This window comes from Lepus europaeus, chromosome 13 (assembly GCF_033115175.1).
Source record: "Lepus europaeus isolate LE1 chromosome 13, mLepTim1.pri, whole genome shotgun sequence".
NCBI lineage: Eukaryota > Metazoa > Chordata > Mammalia > Lagomorpha > Leporidae > Lepus > Lepus europaeus.
The window spans coordinates 70,065,235-70,083,648 of NC_084839.1; the positions used below are offsets into that span (position 1 = coordinate 70,065,235).

Here is an 18,414-nt window from a genome sequence, read left to right on the forward strand (position 1 = left end):
ACATGGGTGCAGAGGCCCAAGGACTTGGGGAATCCTCTGCTGCTTTCCCAGGCACATTAGCAGAGAGCTGGATCGGAAGTGGAGCAGCTGGGACTTGAACTGGCACTCATATGGGATGCTGGCACTGCGGGCAGTGGCTTAACCTGCTATGACCCAGATTATCATTGTTTTAAGTCACTAAATTCTGAGATGAATTTGTCATTTTTTTGTGTGCGAAAACTAGATAAATGGGTAATGGAGGATAAAAGAGGAGAAAGCAAGGATTACCATGAGGTCATAAGGTAGAGGATTAAGCAGTTGAGGAAGGAGCCAGGGTTGGGATAGGGGAAATAGTGAGTTATGTTCAGGACCTGTGTTCTTGTCTGTAGGACTGCCAAGTGGATATGTCAACAGGCAGTCTTTCTTTTCTCACTCTCAAAGGCTTTCTCATCCTTGAAGACTCAGTTCAAGTGTTATCTCTTCTGTGAAACCTGATTTCCTCATGGAAAACTTACTCCTTCTGTGCACTTATTGCACGTTATTGAAGCAAACACATCACCAGATATTGCAATTACCTGGGAGCCCCATCACACTGTGAACTCCCTAAAGGGCAAGGACTGTTTTTTTTTTTTTTTTTTTTTGGGGGGGGGCTTAGTTTGTAACTTCATATATTTTGTGAACTTCGGTTTGTGCTTGAGAGCCTTCAATAAATGCTTGCAAATGTGGTAATTCTGAGAAACTTGGTGCGTAAACTCATTTACCCACATATTTTGCCTATTACTATAGATCTAGGCATTTGCGCTAATGTAGCGGCAGAAGGCAACCCTTCGCGGGAGGTCCCTGGAATGACACTTCACACTTCCGAGGTAGAACGCCCACCTACACCTGTCAAACTCCTCCCCTACCGGGGGAGGAGGGGCGAGGGGGAAAGGCTTCTCCTCCCTCAGTCCCGCCTCTACTCAATTCCAATTGGGAAGTGGAGGAAAGAAGTCCAACCATTGGTTCCTTCTTGAGGGGGCGGAACTGGATTGTGCTGCGCACGGCAGGAGCCGGCCGAGCTGGGCCGAGGGGATCCGAGCCGGGCCGAGGTCGGCGGCGCGGCTGCCCAGAGCCGAGGCGGCTGGAACGAGCCCCACCAGGCGGCCAGGCGGAGCTAAAGATGCTGGCCTCTACCGCGCAGCCCCGCCCGGGTCCCGGGCCGCCTCCGGCCTCGCCCTTACCGCTGCTGCTGCTGGCAGTGCTGAGCGGCCCGGTGTCCGGCCGCGTCCCTCGCTCGGTGCCCAGGACCTCGCTTCCCAGCTCGGGTAAGGCGCGGGCGCCATCGCCCTCAGCCCTTCGCGCCGCGCCCAGGCCCGCCTCGCGGGTGTCTTCATCCACCTGCCCTCCCAACCTGGGCGGCTGCCCCCGGGCTCCTCAGCTTGGTGCCTGCCGCCCCGCGCGGCCCGCGCCCCGCCAGGCCCCGGTTGAGACCCTCGCGCGGTGCTGTTTCATCGCCCCCGACCCGGGCCTCGCGGTTGGGTTCCCACGACACGCCCAGGATGCTCCCGTCGCCTCCAATTCCCAGAATCGCGGGAGAGTTCAGTCCCTCACCGGGCGGGTGCAGACACTGGGGCCCTGGGACGGGAGGGGGTCCCCGTTTCTAAATTCCCTCTCTTATTTCCCTGTTCCCCGGCACACACAGCTGTCTGTCATGCCCGTTTGAAACCCATTCTCCTCTAACCTCCATCCCTGATCCCACCCCCCCCCCCCAGCATTTTATCTTCTCAAATTCATTTCCCTGTCATCGGTTCTACGCCCCCACCCCCTTCCACGCCTCTTGCCCCGCTCACATCCCTAACATTCCCAGCCCTTTCCCAGCCCCTTCACGGCTCTTGACACCAGCTCCCATTCTCCCCCTTATCGGATCCGCCCCAATCCTCCGAGCTTCCTCAATGTTCCCTACTTCCTTTACCTATTGCTTACACTGAATGTTGGCGAACCATTGAAACAATTGATTTAAAGTTTTGCCTCAGTGATTTCTAAAGTCTGAACATGGAAAAAAGGGAACATGTTCTTTCAAAAGATATGGAAGAAGCCAGGGTATGCCACAAGGTTACAAGTAGCCATTGGAGTGGTTGACATTTAGAGCCCTGCTCAGGTGGGCACAAGTGTGGCCATGCGCCTTGTTTTCTTCTTGGTGGGCATTGAACATTATTAGCATTATGGGCAGACAGAACCAATGAAGCCAAGAGTTCATCCTTTTGGTTAAAAAAAAAAAAACCGCTCAAAATTCACAACCAGATAATAGTAGTTAATAGTAAATGTAGAGTGTAAACTCAGACCAGTGACAAATGCAAAGTTGTGGTCAGAACCTGGGCTTAAAGTTTGTGCTGGAGCAACAGCCACAAGGTGAGCTGACATTGCCAGGCTGAGTTGGTGTCCAGGAATCCAGAGAGGTCTAGATGGTGGAAGTAGAAGCAGAGTTGGGGATATGGAGGGAGGCTGGATGATTCCAGGGTTGATCCTGCTGGTAGAGTACAGCACAGAGTAGTATGGGAGGATGGGATGGCTAGGGCTCATAGCAACATGTCTAGGAATGAGTGGGCAGGTGGCCATTCTCCCATCTCAGGGGTATCTGAGGAGATGAAGTACTGGTGCAAGAGTAGGGTCCCCAGAGCCAGAAGTTGAGCTAAGAAGGGAAATTTATGCTTATTTATTTGTGTTGATCTTTAAACAAAATCGAACCTTTTTTGGGGGGGGGGGTGGGGGGAGTGGAAGGAGACAGAGAATGAGAGCTTGCATCTGCTGCTTCCCTCAAATGTTCAAAATGGTCCTGGGTGTCATACATAAGAGTGTTGTTAATTAACAACAGGAGTCACTGTGCACTAACTTCTCATGCAGGACCTCTGTCCTCAAAGAGTTGTATTATGAGAGTTAATAGTAAAACTTGTTCTCAAAGATTTACTTCGTTTTAGTGTATTAAGTGGAGGATATTCTTATGTCTGATAAGTCATAGTTATGTCTAAGTGCTTGCAAAAGATGTCTCATTCTTGGATTCTTTAAAGTTAATTAAGTTTCTCAAAAAAAAAAAGTGAAATTAACTTGGAGATGCAATGACTTTGAACAGCCTTTGTCTCCAATGTTGAGGAACAGTTTTTTTCATACCATTTGTTAAACTATTTACTTAGTATAGAGTTAATTTTCTGTGTATAAAGTTATTTGAAAATAGATCTTAGTAAAAAAATAAGGCTGGGAATAGGAGAGGGAGGAGGAAGAAGGGTGGAAGTGTGGGTGGGAAGAATCACTGTGTTCCTAAAGTTGTATTTGTGAAATGCATGAAGTTTGTATTCCTTACATAAAAGGTTTCTTTTGGGGAAAAAATGGTCATGGGGCTAAAACTAGGAGCTGGGAACCCAATCAAACTTTCCCACATGGGTAGCAGGAACTCAGTTCCTTAAACCATCACCTGTGCTTCCCAGGCTCTGCATTAGCAGGAAACTGGAATCAGGAGCCAAAATCAGACACTAAATCCAGGTACTCTAATGTGGGATGTAGGCATCCTAACTGGTATTTTAACTGCTTAGGCCCAATGCCACCCCCATATGAGTTTTGTTTGCTGACACAAGGTTTAGATTTTTCTAAATAGAACACATGCCCTAAGTAAGGAGGAAAGGGACCATTTGTGAAACATATAGTGTGTTCTAGGTGTTTCCACATGAGTTATCTTACTTAATTCACTTAATTCTCCCAACAAGCCTGGACAGTGGTGTTTATAGATGAGGAAAGTGAGGCTCAGAGAGTGCAAATAACTTCCTGAAGAAGATACCACTGGTAAGTGGAAGAGCTACATTTAAACCCATTTGGGCCATTTCCAGAACACATACTCTTTCTTACTATACTCTGCCTCTTTGGGTGGAATCAAGCAAAAAGGTCAAGGGCAATGGGAGAGAGAGAAGACAGACTCCTAAAATGTTGATGAAAAGTGTGAAACATTTTATTTCTAAGTAAAATGAAGTTACTATGAAGTAGTGACTAAAAAAATATTTTTTGGGGAAGTGCTTGTATCTTCTGTAAGTATTTTTAAATTATCACATTGCTATGAATAGAAGCTACAGACTTGATGATTATGCCGTTATTTCAATAAAGTGTTCTCTCTCTTTTTTTTTTTTTATAGAAAAACTTACTTGATTAGATTGTGAACTAAGTACTCTGATCTCATCAGTTACCTATCTTTGGGGTACTATAGCTGGTTGGCCTGTCAAAGCTCTGGTTTTCCCACTGATAGATACTAAATAAATAATAATTGAAAGAAAACGAAACTCAGTCCCTTTGGTTTTGCTCTTGTGGGCTCCACCCTTGTAAAACGGTGGCTGGTCTTACTCTCTCCTCTCCCTCTCTCTTCCTGCCAGAGGCTGACTCCTATCTCGCCCGGTTCACCGTCCCTCAGACGTACAATTACTCTGTCCTCCTTGTGGATCCTGCTTCCCACACACTTTATGTTGGCGCCCGGGACACCATCTTCGCTATATCCCTGCCCTTCTCGGGGGAGAAACCACGCAGGGTGAGATGAAAGTGGGGAGGATCTCAGATCCCATGGCCTGTGATTAGATCCGCAATGTTGTGGACTTTGTATGTGGGCTCCTAATAACCAAAGAGGTGACCGAGCTGGCGGCAGGAGAGGGGGAGTTAGGGAAATGAGCAGAAATTGCCTACTTAGTTATCTCAGCTGAGCATGCTAAGGTAGGGGGAGGTCATGGTGACAAGGGAGGCTGTGAGAGAGCTTTGTGATGATGGGGAGGAGGCCAGAGGTTTAAAGTGACAGTGGAGCATTAGCATTACAGTCCTCAAAGGGGACAGCTTTCAAACTTTGTGAGCCATCCACCAGTAAGAACTATACTGTGAGCTGTGACTCAGCACCTAAGTGTGTACTGGAAGAAACATTTAACAATATCTACTTTCCCATATGTTATATGTTCTGATACATTCATTAAAAAATATTGTTGGTCATGATTTCACAGTGGATTGCATTACTTGTTAATGGGTAGGACCTCCAGTTTAAAAAACAATACCCCAGGGATCTCTGAAGCTCCCAGATGGATGGGAGTTGGAGAACAGTCTTATCTCCCCTGACCTTGAGGGAGTTTGGGTAGGGGGGATCTGGAGAAATGACTGCTCTTCCTTTCTCAGATTGACTGGATTGTGCCGGAAGCTCACAGACAGAACTGTAGGAAGAAAGGCAAGAGAGAGGTAGGTATAAAACCCACCTTGCCCTGAGTATCAGTTGAGATGTTGGTTCAGTCCTAATGAGGTGTCAGTCGCCTGTAGTGCTCACATCCCAGTGGACCCAGCAGGGACTGTAACATCATGCCATTATCCATCAACCCTGAACCTAGGATCCTACAGCAGCATCTCACTGTCGCTACAGCACCTTATCCTTACTCTTCCTTGCCACTTCTGATTCTCTGTAACCATCTCTGACCCACCAGGACGAATGTCACAATTTTGTCCAGATTCTCGCCATTGCCAATGCTTCTCACCTCCTCACTTGTGGCACCTTCGCCTTTGACCCGAAGTGCGGGGTTATTGTGAGTGACAGGGGTGGGAGGAGAGGGAGAGGGAGCCTGCACCAGTGTGAATTACTTGGGGGTGGCAAGTGGTGGATGGGAAGGGTTCTCTGTGTGTGACCATATTGGGGAGCATGATTAAGGCAACCATTGTGCATGATGAGCACTGGGGGTAGTGGACTGTCCTTATAGGTGGGGCCCTGTCTGCCACTGAGGGAGGGGGTATGGGGAGGGAAAGGAAGATTATAGAGGGTAAGATATATAAAGTTGTAAGAGAGATAAAAGGAATTGTGAAGGAAGTTAGGGATGCTGGTTGGGCCAGGGAGAAGATAAATGTAGGAGAAATTCAGAAACCAGTAACCCCTGTTTCTCTTACCCTGTGTGAACTTTGTCCAGGCAGCCTGGATCCACTTCTTCTTCTTTTTTTTTTAAAAAAAATTATTTAGTTGAAAGAGTGACAGAGAGAGAGAGAGAGAGAGAGAGAGAGAGAGAGAGAAAGAGAAAGAGAAAGAAATATCTTCCATCTGCTGGTTCACTCCTCAAGTGGATGTAACAGCCAGGAACCAGGAGTTCCATATAGGTGGCAGGGACCCAAGTACTCAGGCCATCTTCTGCTTTCTCAGGTGCATTAGCAGGGAGCTGGATTGGAAGCAGAGCAGCCAGGACTCAAACTGACACTTGGATATGGGATGCTGGCATCGGAAGCAGTGGCTTAACCTGCCACACCACAATGCAGGCCCATAGATCCACTTCTTAGTGCAGCCCATGCCTGTTTCTTCTTCCTGTAGCTTGTGACTTTCTCTCCCCCTCCTCCTCCTCCCCCTCCTCCACTGCCAGCCTCATTCTGTGTGGCCTGAGACTTTCTGCTCTCGCTGCCTCTGATGTTGCTGTCCACTAATGTAATAATATCTGCTGGCCCCATACCTTAAACTTGCTCTCTGTCAACCATATTTCCTTCTAGATCCTATTCATTCATTGCTCCTGAAACCCTAGGCTTCACCACCTTCAAACCCAAACAGGCTTAGGATATGGATACTCTTAATCACATTTAGATTAGTCATGCTGCATGGTTCCTTGGAATTGGCCACTGTGTTTGGACCCTCAGCTTTTCCCATTTGTTATACTGGTCCACTGTAGCAGATATTTGTGACAAGGCACTAGAGTGCCTCAAAAGCCTTGAATATTCTTTGTGTCCAATGACTCTCATTTCTGCTCCATAGAGCAGTAGCTCTCTTTCTTGACCCTGATCCTTAACTGTAGATCTTGACTCTTCTGAAATCTGCAATAATCCTTGCCACCTTGATCTAGTCAGGTTCTATGGCATAGACCATCCTCACATCTCTGATTTAGAATGTTACACAATTATACGTGCCAGATGGCTCCACTGAGTCTTTCTGGGCTGCCCTTGAGTTCTTTTCATAATATAGGTGATAGACTGCCTACCAAGGTCTGGATGACTCCTTTTTCCTGGGAAGGTTTCTCAGCTCAGAGTGGTATTGAAAATCTCTGTTTCATCAGTTGAAACCTCTAGATCCTGTCTCTAAATCCATCAGGTCTAGCTTTCCTGCAGCTCTCACAAGGCTCACAAGGTAGTAATGGTACTTCCCCCACCATATTTGTTCTTTTGCAGGCTTGGGGAACCCATAGGTATGAATATCAGCCACGGCTGATAGAGCCATCTCCAGGTTAGTCTTCTAGGGCCATCTTTTCTTCCTTGTTCTCTGAAGTGGGACCCTAATCTCTGTTGGATAAGATATCCAGATTTATGGACATATCTGTCAGCATCAGTGTGATTTGGACCCCCATCCATTCTTGAGGAACACCAGCAGTGAAGACTGAAGCCAGGGATCTGTGTGTTGCCCTCCCACGAATTCAGCTTTTTGAATGTTCCTGGTCATAGACTCATGAAATGAGGACCATTCTTTGGTCAAGGCCTGTGAGTAGGAGGATATAGGGCATAACCCCAAAGGAATCAGCTCTGTTAACTCTTCAAGCATATCCTGAGTGTGCTTTGTGGACTTGTTGAGGGTTGTCTTCTTCCTTTACCAGTCGTAACTGCTGCCTGGGAACTCCAGTCTTTTTGACTAAGTTCTTGTCTTATCCTTAGTGCTGAACTTGGCACTGGCCCCTCGTGCTAAACTTTTAATGTCCTTGACCAATGACTTTGTGACTGTGTATAACTGTTATCCAAGAACTTTGATCTAGCAGTACCAACTTCATTGTGGAGAAATGAAGGTTCTTACAGAAAGGAAGGTCAAGCGTTGGATCTACCAGCTCCTACAATGGAGAGCTGTCCTTCAGCAACAGATCATCAGACACTGGGGGAAAATATTTTACTTTTTTTTTTTTTTATTGAGGGAACTCCAGCAGTTAATGGAGAAAGTGTTACACTTCAAATTATGACAACAGCAACAGCTGTTCAATTGGGTATCTACTCTGTTCCAAGGCACTTCACTTCATGATGAAGTTTAATTCTCATTACCCTATCATAATATTTAGGTATTATTTCTACTTCATAAATAAATAAACCAAAGTTCAAAGAAATTAGGTACCACATTTAAAGTTATATAGCTAGCAGAAGCAGAGCCAAAATTTAAACCTAGTTTCTTCTCCACTAACTGGTCTCACTAATCCAGCCTGTAGCCCAGAGGCCTTATCTGTTTTTTTTTTTTTTTTTTTTGGTGGCGTTTGATGTGTTTCATATAACAGGGCCATCTTTTTTTTTTTTTTCTTTTAGCCATGTGGGAGAGGTCCTTTATGTACCCTGGATCCTTCTTGGCTAAGGCTAAATGACTGGTTCCAGCCATCCAGCTCAGTGAGTTGAGGGTCTTTTGTCCAGCCCTGGCTTTCAGCTTGAGGTACTTGCTGTCACCACAGCTGACTGAGTCTATGCTGACAACACTGAAGAATCTCAGCCTTCACACAGAGGTTGTAGTAGAAAGGTCTTGCCTCTTTTAGATCCCAGTCAGTGGTCCCTTCAACCATATCATCATAACCTGTTTAGTTAATAGGAGACTCACTTTCTTAAAGTATTGAAACCTGGTTGACATGATGATACCATTACGGGAAACTGGAAGAGGACTAGTTTTGACATGTTGACTGTTAAGGGACATGTTGACTGTTGGTGATCTCTGTGAGGAAGCCCAGCAATCAAATGAAAACATAGAATAGAGTTTGGAAGACATCAGACTTGGAGAGTTTGGTGGGTGATTTGCATAGAAAGTCTGACTGGAAGTATAAGAATGAATGAGATCTTTGAAGGATATGTGGAAAGGAATAAGGATAAATCCTTAGGATACACATGTAGAGACTAGAGAAGGAAATCAAGAGATAAAAGATGGGAAGAGGGACTCTAGGAGAGTAGATTGTCAAGACAAGTAATAGAAAGTTTCAAAGAAGAGAATGAGTCAAAAGTGTCAAATGGTGGTACATAAAAACTAAAGAGAATGGGCACTGAGGAAAGGTTCTTCTTTTTAGTCTTTGGTGAAATGTAAGGAAGTATTTTTAGACATAGAGATGGAAGAATACAGTTTGCTTTCCAGGCTTAACAGGAAATCTGGTTTGGCTAGAACAAAGATAATTTTGAGAAGTAGCAGAATATATTTAGGTTGGGCTAAAGAGTTTGTACTTCAGGCAATAATGAACCATTTTTTTTCATGCTCTTGCTAAAAAATGTATTATCAAGCCAGTGATACTTTGGAAGATTAATCTTGGGTAGATATGTAGAATAAGTTAGGGGTGAGGCTAGAGGATATGAAGAAAAGAGATTACTGCCACCGTTGAGGTGAGAAGGGAGAGGGGAAGTAGCAGCAGGTATGAAGCACATCTTCAGAGCCCCTGAACCTCTTGTTAATCCCGCACCAAACTGTCATCTCCCCACTTCGGTGAGGATACTTCCACTGCCACACAGGTGCTGAGCTTGTACTACTGGGATCTTCCCTTCTACTGGGCTCTTTTGACCCAATATCTTCTCTTAAGGGCCCTCACATCACTTCTAATTTTAACAGGCCTTCTTCAGAATTGACTCATGAGATAAAACCTGCCTGTCATATACAGCAAAGATAGGAGCAGTCCAATGGGCCGGCAGTATACTGTACTCAAGGGATAACTATCGATGTTGCTCCTCCAACCACCATCAGAGTAATCAGGCTCCAGCAGCACTGTATGCCCATCCTAGATTGGCATGCCTGGCATTTCCATGACACATCTGTGATTCAGAATCAACTTCTGTTAACTTCCCTTATGGTCCTCAGTTGAAATCATCCTTGATTTTCATTTTTAGGTACTATCTTAAAGCTTCTCTTAGTGCTGGGTACTAGACTAAGGTAACTGCTGGCTGGTCCAGGTAGAACTCTTAGACCTCTTGCCTGCCACCCGGGTCAGTCCCTCTGGAGCCCCAGGAGGAACTTACCTACCAAACCCTCAAATTCTGACCTGAGCTTGTTCCCTGCGCCACTTGGATAGATGATTCAGGCCATGCCTTTTGTTCTTGGGGTGCCAGTAGTGGAAGAGTGGCCCTTCCTTCCCTAGGACCTTGGGCTACTGATGATCCTCTATTAGCCTGTGTGTCCCCTTACCCTTCCTGAGACTTCAGCCCTTAGGATCTGTGCCTTCTTCCCTGGTCCCCTGACCTTGTACACATTCTCTAGCCTGTTGCAAAACCCACAGTAAAGCACCATTTTAGAGGAAAGACCTGGCTTCAGTTTCCTGATGTCTTCTAGGGTCACCCTAGGTGTTCTTTTGTAAGGGCATGTGAATGTTGAGTACTAGAGGAATTGGGGGGAGAGGAGTAAACTGGTGAAAAAGAGATGGCAGAGATGGGAAATACAGGAATAGGTAGGGGAATCAGGGATAGCTGACTGGGAATATTTAATTCTTGCCATGAACCTTCCCTATAACCCCTAAACCAATTGCCCCCTTCTGGTCTGTAGGATGTGTCCAGTTTCCAGCAGGTTGAAAGACTTGAGAGTGGCCGGGGGAAATGTCCTTTTGAGCCAGCTCAGCGGTCAGCAGCTGTAATGGCTGGTGAGTGGGGAGAGACAAGAATCTGTGACGTCTTACTCTAATTGCCTCCTTCCCCAGCCCTGCTGTTAGAATTTCTGTGTCTTTCCTTTCCTCAGAATGTCTGTTATTTCTACATATCTTTTTAGCCTTTCCTGTTCTTCCTTGAGTGCCTGTGATCACCTACTTTTCCCCATAGGCTACTATTTCCCCTGGGATTCTCCCTAAAGACTGTGTCCTCTGCACCTCCAGTGTGAGTGTTTCTTCTGTCAACCTCATTTTCTTTTCTCATTGTGTTTTCTTGTTTGTTTATAAGAAAAATCTACTACAATGCATATTGTAATACAGTTGGAAAAAGTACAAAAAAGAACATAAAACATCTTCTAAAACAACACTATTTAAAACAACTTTGTGTGATTATATAAGTGTTCTTGATCTGCCCTGGCCAATATAGTAGCATAGGTATTGTTATATAGTTTTAAAATTCTTTGTTAAGAACATTTTTAAGGACGCGTTACCTATCTTGTGAGCATATCATCAGTTAATTAAACAGTTCCAAGTCATTTATATAAATTTATTTAGTTAACTTCAAACTTTTTGCTGTTATTCATATTGCTGTAATGAACTTTTTGTGCATACATTTTTCATCCTTACTTTAGAATGTCTCCTTAAGATTCCTAGAAATGGATCACTACATCAAAGGGTGTGAACGTTTTATGGCTCATTATAGGTTGCTAATTGAGCTTTTAGAAAGTGTGTGTAGTTTACACCCTAAACCTGCAGTGAGTGTGTGTTTTTTCTCACATAAATTTCACAAGAATGCATTATTGTCATTTAAAAACACACTTAGTTAATTTATACTAAAATTGGCACCTTGTTGTAATATTCATTTCTTTGGCTATTAATGAAGTTGACTAATTTTCATGTTTTAGTGCTTATTTTTATCTCTTTGGCAGACCTGCTCATCTTCTTGAGCCTGTTAATGGGTAGGATATTAATGTTTCAATCTGCATATCCTTTCCTTTGTGATTATATTTGCTTTTTATTATATTTTCTCAGAGAACAGATAAGAAATTTTCTTCTGAAAATTTTTTTCCCAAACATTTAACTCTTTGATCTCTTTGGTGCCTGTTTTGCTGAAAGGTGTGGGATGGGGGTCTGAATTATTTTTTCACATCTAGCCAAGCAGTTGACTCAGCATCATTCATCACACCATCTTTTCTTCCTTTACTAACTTTTGCTGACAACTTTATCATAAAGTTGTTTTTTTTTTATTTGACAGATAGAGTTAGACAGTGAGAGAGAGAGAGACAGAGAGAAAGGTCTCCTTCCATTGGTTCACCCCCCCAATGGCCGCTACGGCCAGAGCTATGCTGATCCGAAGCCAGGAGCCAGGTGCTTCCTTCTGGTCTCCCATGTGGGTGTAGGCGCCCAAGCACTTGGGTCATCCTCCACTGCCCTCCTGGACCACAGCAGAGAGCTGGACTGGAAGAGGAGCAACCGGGACTAGAACCCGGCGCCCATATGGGATGCTGGCACTGCAGGCAGAGGATTAACCAAGTGAGCCACGGCACCAGCCCTTATCATAAAGTTTTTTACTAGTACTTTTGGATGATATTTTATGTAGACCAAAAGTTGAGACATAAGATCTAACAATGAAAACTTTGTGTGTGTGACTTTACCTTTAAGAAAAAGTTAAAAATAATACAGATTGACTCCTTCTTTAGTCATAAAGTTAAAGACTTACCTTTGGTGAAAAACAGTAAAATAGCATAATAGTTTTTGACACTGGACATAAAGTATATGTTGAGTAAATTCTGTATTTGTCATGATTCTCATTATCTACTGTCAAAACTGATGAGATATTGCTCATACTCATCCATGTTTGGATAAAACAGTTGAATTAATAGTTTATTTTTCTTGGCTTTTTATCAGCATATTTGGCAAAATTCTGAGCCAGTCATTGAAATCATTAAGATGTCTGAGTTTTATGGCTGTGACTATCTCTTTGTTCTACAAACTTGTTTATCAACAAAATTGACTTCTCATTACAACAGTCAATATAATTAGGTAACATATTTTGTTTCAAGCAGGAATCTTAAGTAAGGGTAATTCTGTGAGTAATTTTTCTTTTCAGTTAATGAATTTGTATTAGGATGTAGTATAGGGATACATATTTCATAAATGAGATTATTGTAGAGTGGGAAGAACATTTTCAAAATGGTTTCAGGTATTTTTCCCTCAGATAGTAAAATTCAGGGGCAAGCCTTTCAGGGGATTAGAATTCACTTTTTAGTAGTTGAGAATTACTGACTTCAGTTAATATATCACCTCTGTCTCCAGCTGTCTTGGACCAAAATCACAGTGAATATCAATATTATAAAATTTCCACTGTAGTTCTAACTTCACAGAACTACAATTAGAAATTTTTATTGGTCTAATATAAGTGCCTGTATTTGCTCAGAGCTTTCAATACTGACCATTTTGCCCTGTGGCACTTCTGTTTTGAAGACCTCACTATAGGAGACAGTGGCAACATTATGTAAGAACCAGAACCAAAATTCCCAATTAGGATCTATGAAAATGTCCTTAAGGATAATAGAAGTACTTTGAAATTAAAAAAGAGCTTTTAGTAGTGAAAATATTACAAGGATAAAATAGCAGGAGCATTTCTTTATTTTTAATTATTAAAAATACAATGTGCATTGTAGAAAATTGAGAAAATAGGAATGTGTAAGGAAGAAAGTAAAAACCTTATTGTTTGTCTCTCATCACCAAGTAATTGCTATTATTATTTGGGAGTATTTTGAGTGTTTTCTTCTACTGTGTCTGTCTACATGTGTATGTGTATTTATAATAAATTGGTATTATGCATATTTCATTTAGTGTTTTATACTGAGCATTTTCTCATCATAGAAATTGTTTAATTATTCAAAACATAGTTTCTAGTAATGGTATTCTCTTACATCATTATGGATGTAGCATAATTTAATTATTTCTATATAATTATACATTCAGAATTTAACATATTTCTTACAATTGGTGCTATAGCAGAAATACTTTTATACATGCTTTTATGTAAATCCTTTATATGATTCTCATTAATTATATGTGAATAAATACAAAAAAGTGGAATTCCTAGGTCAAAGGGTAATAAAGATTTTGATGATGTTGATAGATCAGGACAAATTGCTTTGCAGTTAGTCCACCAGTGGTGACAAGGGGGCCTGTTTCAGTGTGCCCTTATCAATCCTAAGTAATATATAGTTGACAAACATACAGTGACTTCCTCCAAAATCCAACTGGATGTGTATTTTGATAGGAATTTCTGTTAGGGAGATTGGACACTTTTTCATATGTTTATTGGTACTTTTGGGAAAATCTTCAGTTGTTTTCAGATATGTTTATTTGAACTGCACCTAGGTAAAGTTAATAAAATGATCTTAGTGTTTGTTTTCACTATTCAGGTTTGGAAAAATCTGTTTTGGTGAAAACAGTCACATTAGCTTAAAAACACTGATGGTTTCTTCCCAGGCTCCTTGGTAGGTTCTTTGCCTTCTGCTCATCCTTTAAATACTGAGGTTCCTTAGGCTTCTACCCTAGAGCGTCTTCTCTTGCTCTGTAGTTGTGACTTCAACCAGTCCTGAAGCTTCTGTTTGAACAGCGTTCTGATCCCTTCCAAATCTGAGTTGGCCTCCCGGTATTATCTATAGAACATCCAGCTGTTTTCTAGACATCTTTACCTGGATGCCCCATAGGAATCCCAAACTGAGCTCATCACCTTCACTTAACTTCCCCACACCTGTTTCATTCCCCTCCCTCCGCCCCCCACCCAGTGTTCCCTCCTCTGAGTGCACAGAGCCATTCCTCACCCAGGTACCCCAGCAGGGACAGCAGTCAAGCATCCTTTAACAAACAGGGCTTTTATCAAGAAGAGCAGAGGCTTTTGCTCTTTCCTGTGTTTTCATCATCTGCTTTCAGTCTCGTTGCTTCTTGTGATTAATGCATTTGCTAAGGAGCGCTGCACGTGTTCCATATGCAGTGAGTGCTGCTAGCATTTTGGGGCCAAACCTGTCTCTTAAATCCTCGTGCCCCATGCCCCATGACTAGCATTCACACCCTGAAACAAGACAGAGAAATCCTATAGGGCTCACAAAGAGATAGATAAACACTGCATCTCCAGCTATTAAATTATGTCCCAATAATAAGCTGTTGTTTTTTTTTTTTAAAGGAGATAGCCAGCTAGCTGGTAATCCTTAGAAAAGGAAATGGAAAATATTAGAATAGGAGCTATGTGTGCTGAAAACCAGCCAACACAGCAGAAGAAAAGCCAGGGCCTATTTAAAAACCTCTTTTTAAGATGAATGAATGGATAATTCCTGTTGTAAATATTCTTTTAAAACCCTTTTGAAAACCTTTTTGAAACCCTAGGTTGTATTGAAATATTCACTGTCATGGCACACATCCTCGCCTGTCAGTTTTGAACTGCTAACACCTTTGGGAACCTATGTCCACAGACTTTCCATCTGGGCAAGCAGGATCTATTTTCACATAAAACTGTGATTTTTTTCTTTGACTGTGATTCTTCATTTTTTTATGGTTTTTAATCTTTTATTTATTTTTTGATTTCTTTTTTTTTTAAAGATTTATTTATTTATTTGAAAGCCAGAGTTACACAGAGAGAGAAGGAGAGGCAGAGAGAGAGAGAGAGAGAGAGAGAAAGAGAGAGAGGTCTTCCATCCGATGGTTCACGCCCCAATTGGCTGCAACAGCTGGAGCTGTGCCAATCTGAAGCTAGGAGCCAGGAGCCAGGAACTTATTCCGGGTCTCCCACGTGGGTGCAGGGGCCCAAGGAATTGGGCAATCTTCTACTGCTTTCCCAGGACATAGCAGAGAGCTGGACAGGAAGCGGAGCAGCCGGGTCTGGAACCGGCACCCATGTGGGATGCTGGTGCTTCAGGCCAGGGCATTAACCCACTGCGCCACAGTGCCAGCCCCTATTTTTTATATTTCAAAATGAAACTATCTTAATTTGGGGAGTTATAAAAGTAAGAGATTCTAACTGCACAACACATTCAGTGAATACAAAAAGTATAAATAAATAAAAAACACTTGTCATTCCATTAGAAACAAACATCATTAACACTGTAGAGTTATAGCTCCTTTAACAGTTTTTCCTGTGCCTGCAGACATGTATACATATTCTTAGAAATAAAAACAGGGTTGAAGGCTAATCCTCTGCCTTGCGGTGCCGGCACACCGGGTTCTAGTACTGGTTGAGGCGCCGGATTCTGTCCCGGTTGCCCCTCTTCCAGGAGCTCTCTGCTATGGCCCGGGAGTGCAGTGGAGGATGGCCCAAGTGCTTGGGCCCTGCACCCCATGGGAGACCAGGATAAGCACTTGGCTCCTGCCTTCGGATCAGCGCGGTGCACCGGCCGCAGTGCACCGGTCGCGGTGGCCATTGGAGGGTGAACCAACGGCAAAAGGAAGACCTTCCTCTCTGTCTCTCTCTCTCTCACTGTCCACTCTGCCTGTCAAAAAACAAAACAACAACAACAACAACAACAAAAAAAAAACAAAACAAAAAACAGGGTTGAATTATCCACAGTTTTTAAAATTTTCTAACCAGCTGTTCACTGTATCACTCTCTTATGCACATCCTTTGCCAATGGCAGATGCATTTTTTAATGTTTACTAGTTGATCCATTCAGCAACCATTTGCTGAGCCATGCACATGCAGGGATATTTTATTATATGAACAATGTGACAGAATATTCGGACTTGAGAATGTTCTGCAGAATTTAGGTCATGTGGTGATCCAGTGTCTTCCTGTCCCTGCAACCACAATGGCTGTTGTTCCAGAGTGGGAGGGGAGGGTGTGTGTGTGTGTGTGTGTGTGTGACAAGTCCCTTGGTACTCTGCGGGTGCCTGGAGCCCTACTACTTCCTCCTAAAGTGCTGACCCTTCGTGAGGTCACTTTGTGTCCATGACCCCTCTGCTACTCTGCCTTGAATGACTGCTTTCTCCAGCATTTCTAGGTTCCAGTGTTTCTGACTCCTTCTGATCCCTTAGAAAGTTTTGGGACCCTTTACTTCCATCCCATGGGTTCTTTGCATGGTTATCTGTGGTCCTTTACCACATGTCCTGTGGTTCTCAGGGTAACCATGACACAGCTTCTGCTAGGTGTCATGTTCTTAGGGAAAATTTTCAATCAAACTCTGGCTTCTGTATCAACTTTTCCCCCTATTGAAGTACAGAGGGTTAGCTCCTTGGCTGTTCCATTTGTTGCCGGGACCTGTAACCAGTACTTGGGTTTTCACTCTTGAAATTTCTTGAAAGGCAATGGGATGTCATTTTATAACACCCTCCATCCTATTCTTTGTTTTTTTTTTTTTTAAGATTTTATTTATTTATATGAGAGGCAGAGCCACAGAGAGAGGGAGAGAGGTCTTCCATCTGATGGTCCACTCCTCAGAAATATCTCCCAAATGCAGCCCTTTCATTTTCTCTGCCCTTGCCTTAGTTCAGGTCTTCCACTCTTGCCTGGACTATGTGGATGGTCTTTTAACTAGCATTATTTTCTGGAAAAAAATAAAATTGAGTAGTGCTGCAGACTCACTCTGCCCTCTGAAATAAAGTGCACATTCTCAGTCCACAAGGCTGCAATGGCGAGAGCTGGGCTGATCCAAAACCAGGAGCCAGGAGCTTCCTCCAGGTCCCCTTCGTGGATGTTGGGTACCAAGCTCTTGGGCCATCCTCTACTGTTTTCCCAGGCCGTAGAGCTGGATCAGAAGAGGGGCAGCCAGGACATGAACTGGTGCCCATATGGGATCCTGGCACCACGGGCGGAGGCTTAGCTTACTATGTCACAGAGCCAACCCCCCCCCCCAAATTCTGGTAGCAAATCAAGCACATGGCCATTGGAGGTTCCCTATGAAACTGCACTAACATGTGCTGAGTGCTGACTGTGTGCCAGGCCTCAGCTAGGGCTCTGCGCTTGTTATCTTGTTTAGCCCTCAGTGCTACTCTGTGTGGAAGGTAAAAGCATCCCCATTCTACAGTGAAGGAACCTGAGATGTTAGAAAGTTAATTTACCCAGGATCATACTACCTATTCAGCAGTCAGGGTTTCAGAGCCACGTCTCCCTGGCTCCAGGACACTTGGATCCTTTTCATAATCTCAAATTATCTCACCTGCACCCTGCCTGGGGATTTCTACTCCTCCCCTGCTGCCCTCTGAGGGGCGCTTGCCCTTTTCCTCTGCATAGAATGTGTTTTCAATGCTAGTTACCTTGCCAGTGCCTGTGACATGCTGCTGCTCTGGACATCTGTGCCACAGGGTGACTGCTTCCTCCAGGAGGCCTGCTCTCCCTTCCTTCACCTCATGTGCGTGAGCCCCATGGCTCTGGTGCACCAGTTGCCAGCATACCAGCCTTTCATGCTCCTCTGGCCTCTCTGACTTGGTCTTCCCAGTGGCCTTCAGCAGCTCCTCCCCATCAATGCTGGTGCTCCCCAGGGCTCCCTTTTTACATTGATTTCCCCCGTCTTCCACGTTCTTGTGGTGACTTCAGCAGGCCATGCGATGACTCCTAAGTTGCTGACTCTGGCCCTTCCCTTTAATTGCCTTCTGGCATCTCTGGCCAGTATCCTACAGGCACTAAAATGGCCAACAACTGAACTTGCTTCTCCAAGTGCCTCCTTAATGGGCCTTCTGCTTTCATTTCCTGGCTTGGCTCATGATGCAAACTAGCATCATCAATCTTATCAGCTAGAAACCTTAAGAGACGTTCTTTGACTCTGTTCTCTCACATCTCATCTTGATTGATTTTCAATTTTCAAACCTTGGTAATGGAGTCTGCCTCAGAAATATCTCCCAAATGCAGCCCTTTCAT

The 18,414-nt window shown here is 43.8% G+C and overlaps 1 protein-coding gene across 3 annotated transcripts in view; it reads left to right on the forward strand.

The window, feature by feature from the left end:
- The first annotated feature begins 1,118 nt into the window (after positions 1-1,118).
- Positions 1,119-18,414, forward strand: part of SEMA4F (ssemaphorin 4F) — a 29,236-nt gene continuing 11,940 nt past the window's right edge. Inside the window, exons 1-5 of one of the 3 annotated variants that reach the window (XM_062209720.1) lie at positions 1,119-1,283; positions 4,368-4,519; positions 5,146-5,205; positions 5,445-5,543; positions 10,454-10,547. In XM_062209720.1, coding sequence (XP_062065704.1) covers positions 1,139-1,283; positions 4,368-4,519; positions 5,146-5,205; positions 5,445-5,543; positions 10,454-10,547 — 550 coding nt within the window. In that variant the 5' untranslated portion in view covers positions 1,119-1,138. The remainder of the gene's footprint in view (positions 1,284-4,367; positions 4,520-5,145; positions 5,206-5,444; positions 5,544-10,453; positions 10,548-18,414) is intronic. The other 2 variants (XM_062209721.1, XM_062209722.1) reach the window with 2 other exon arrangements.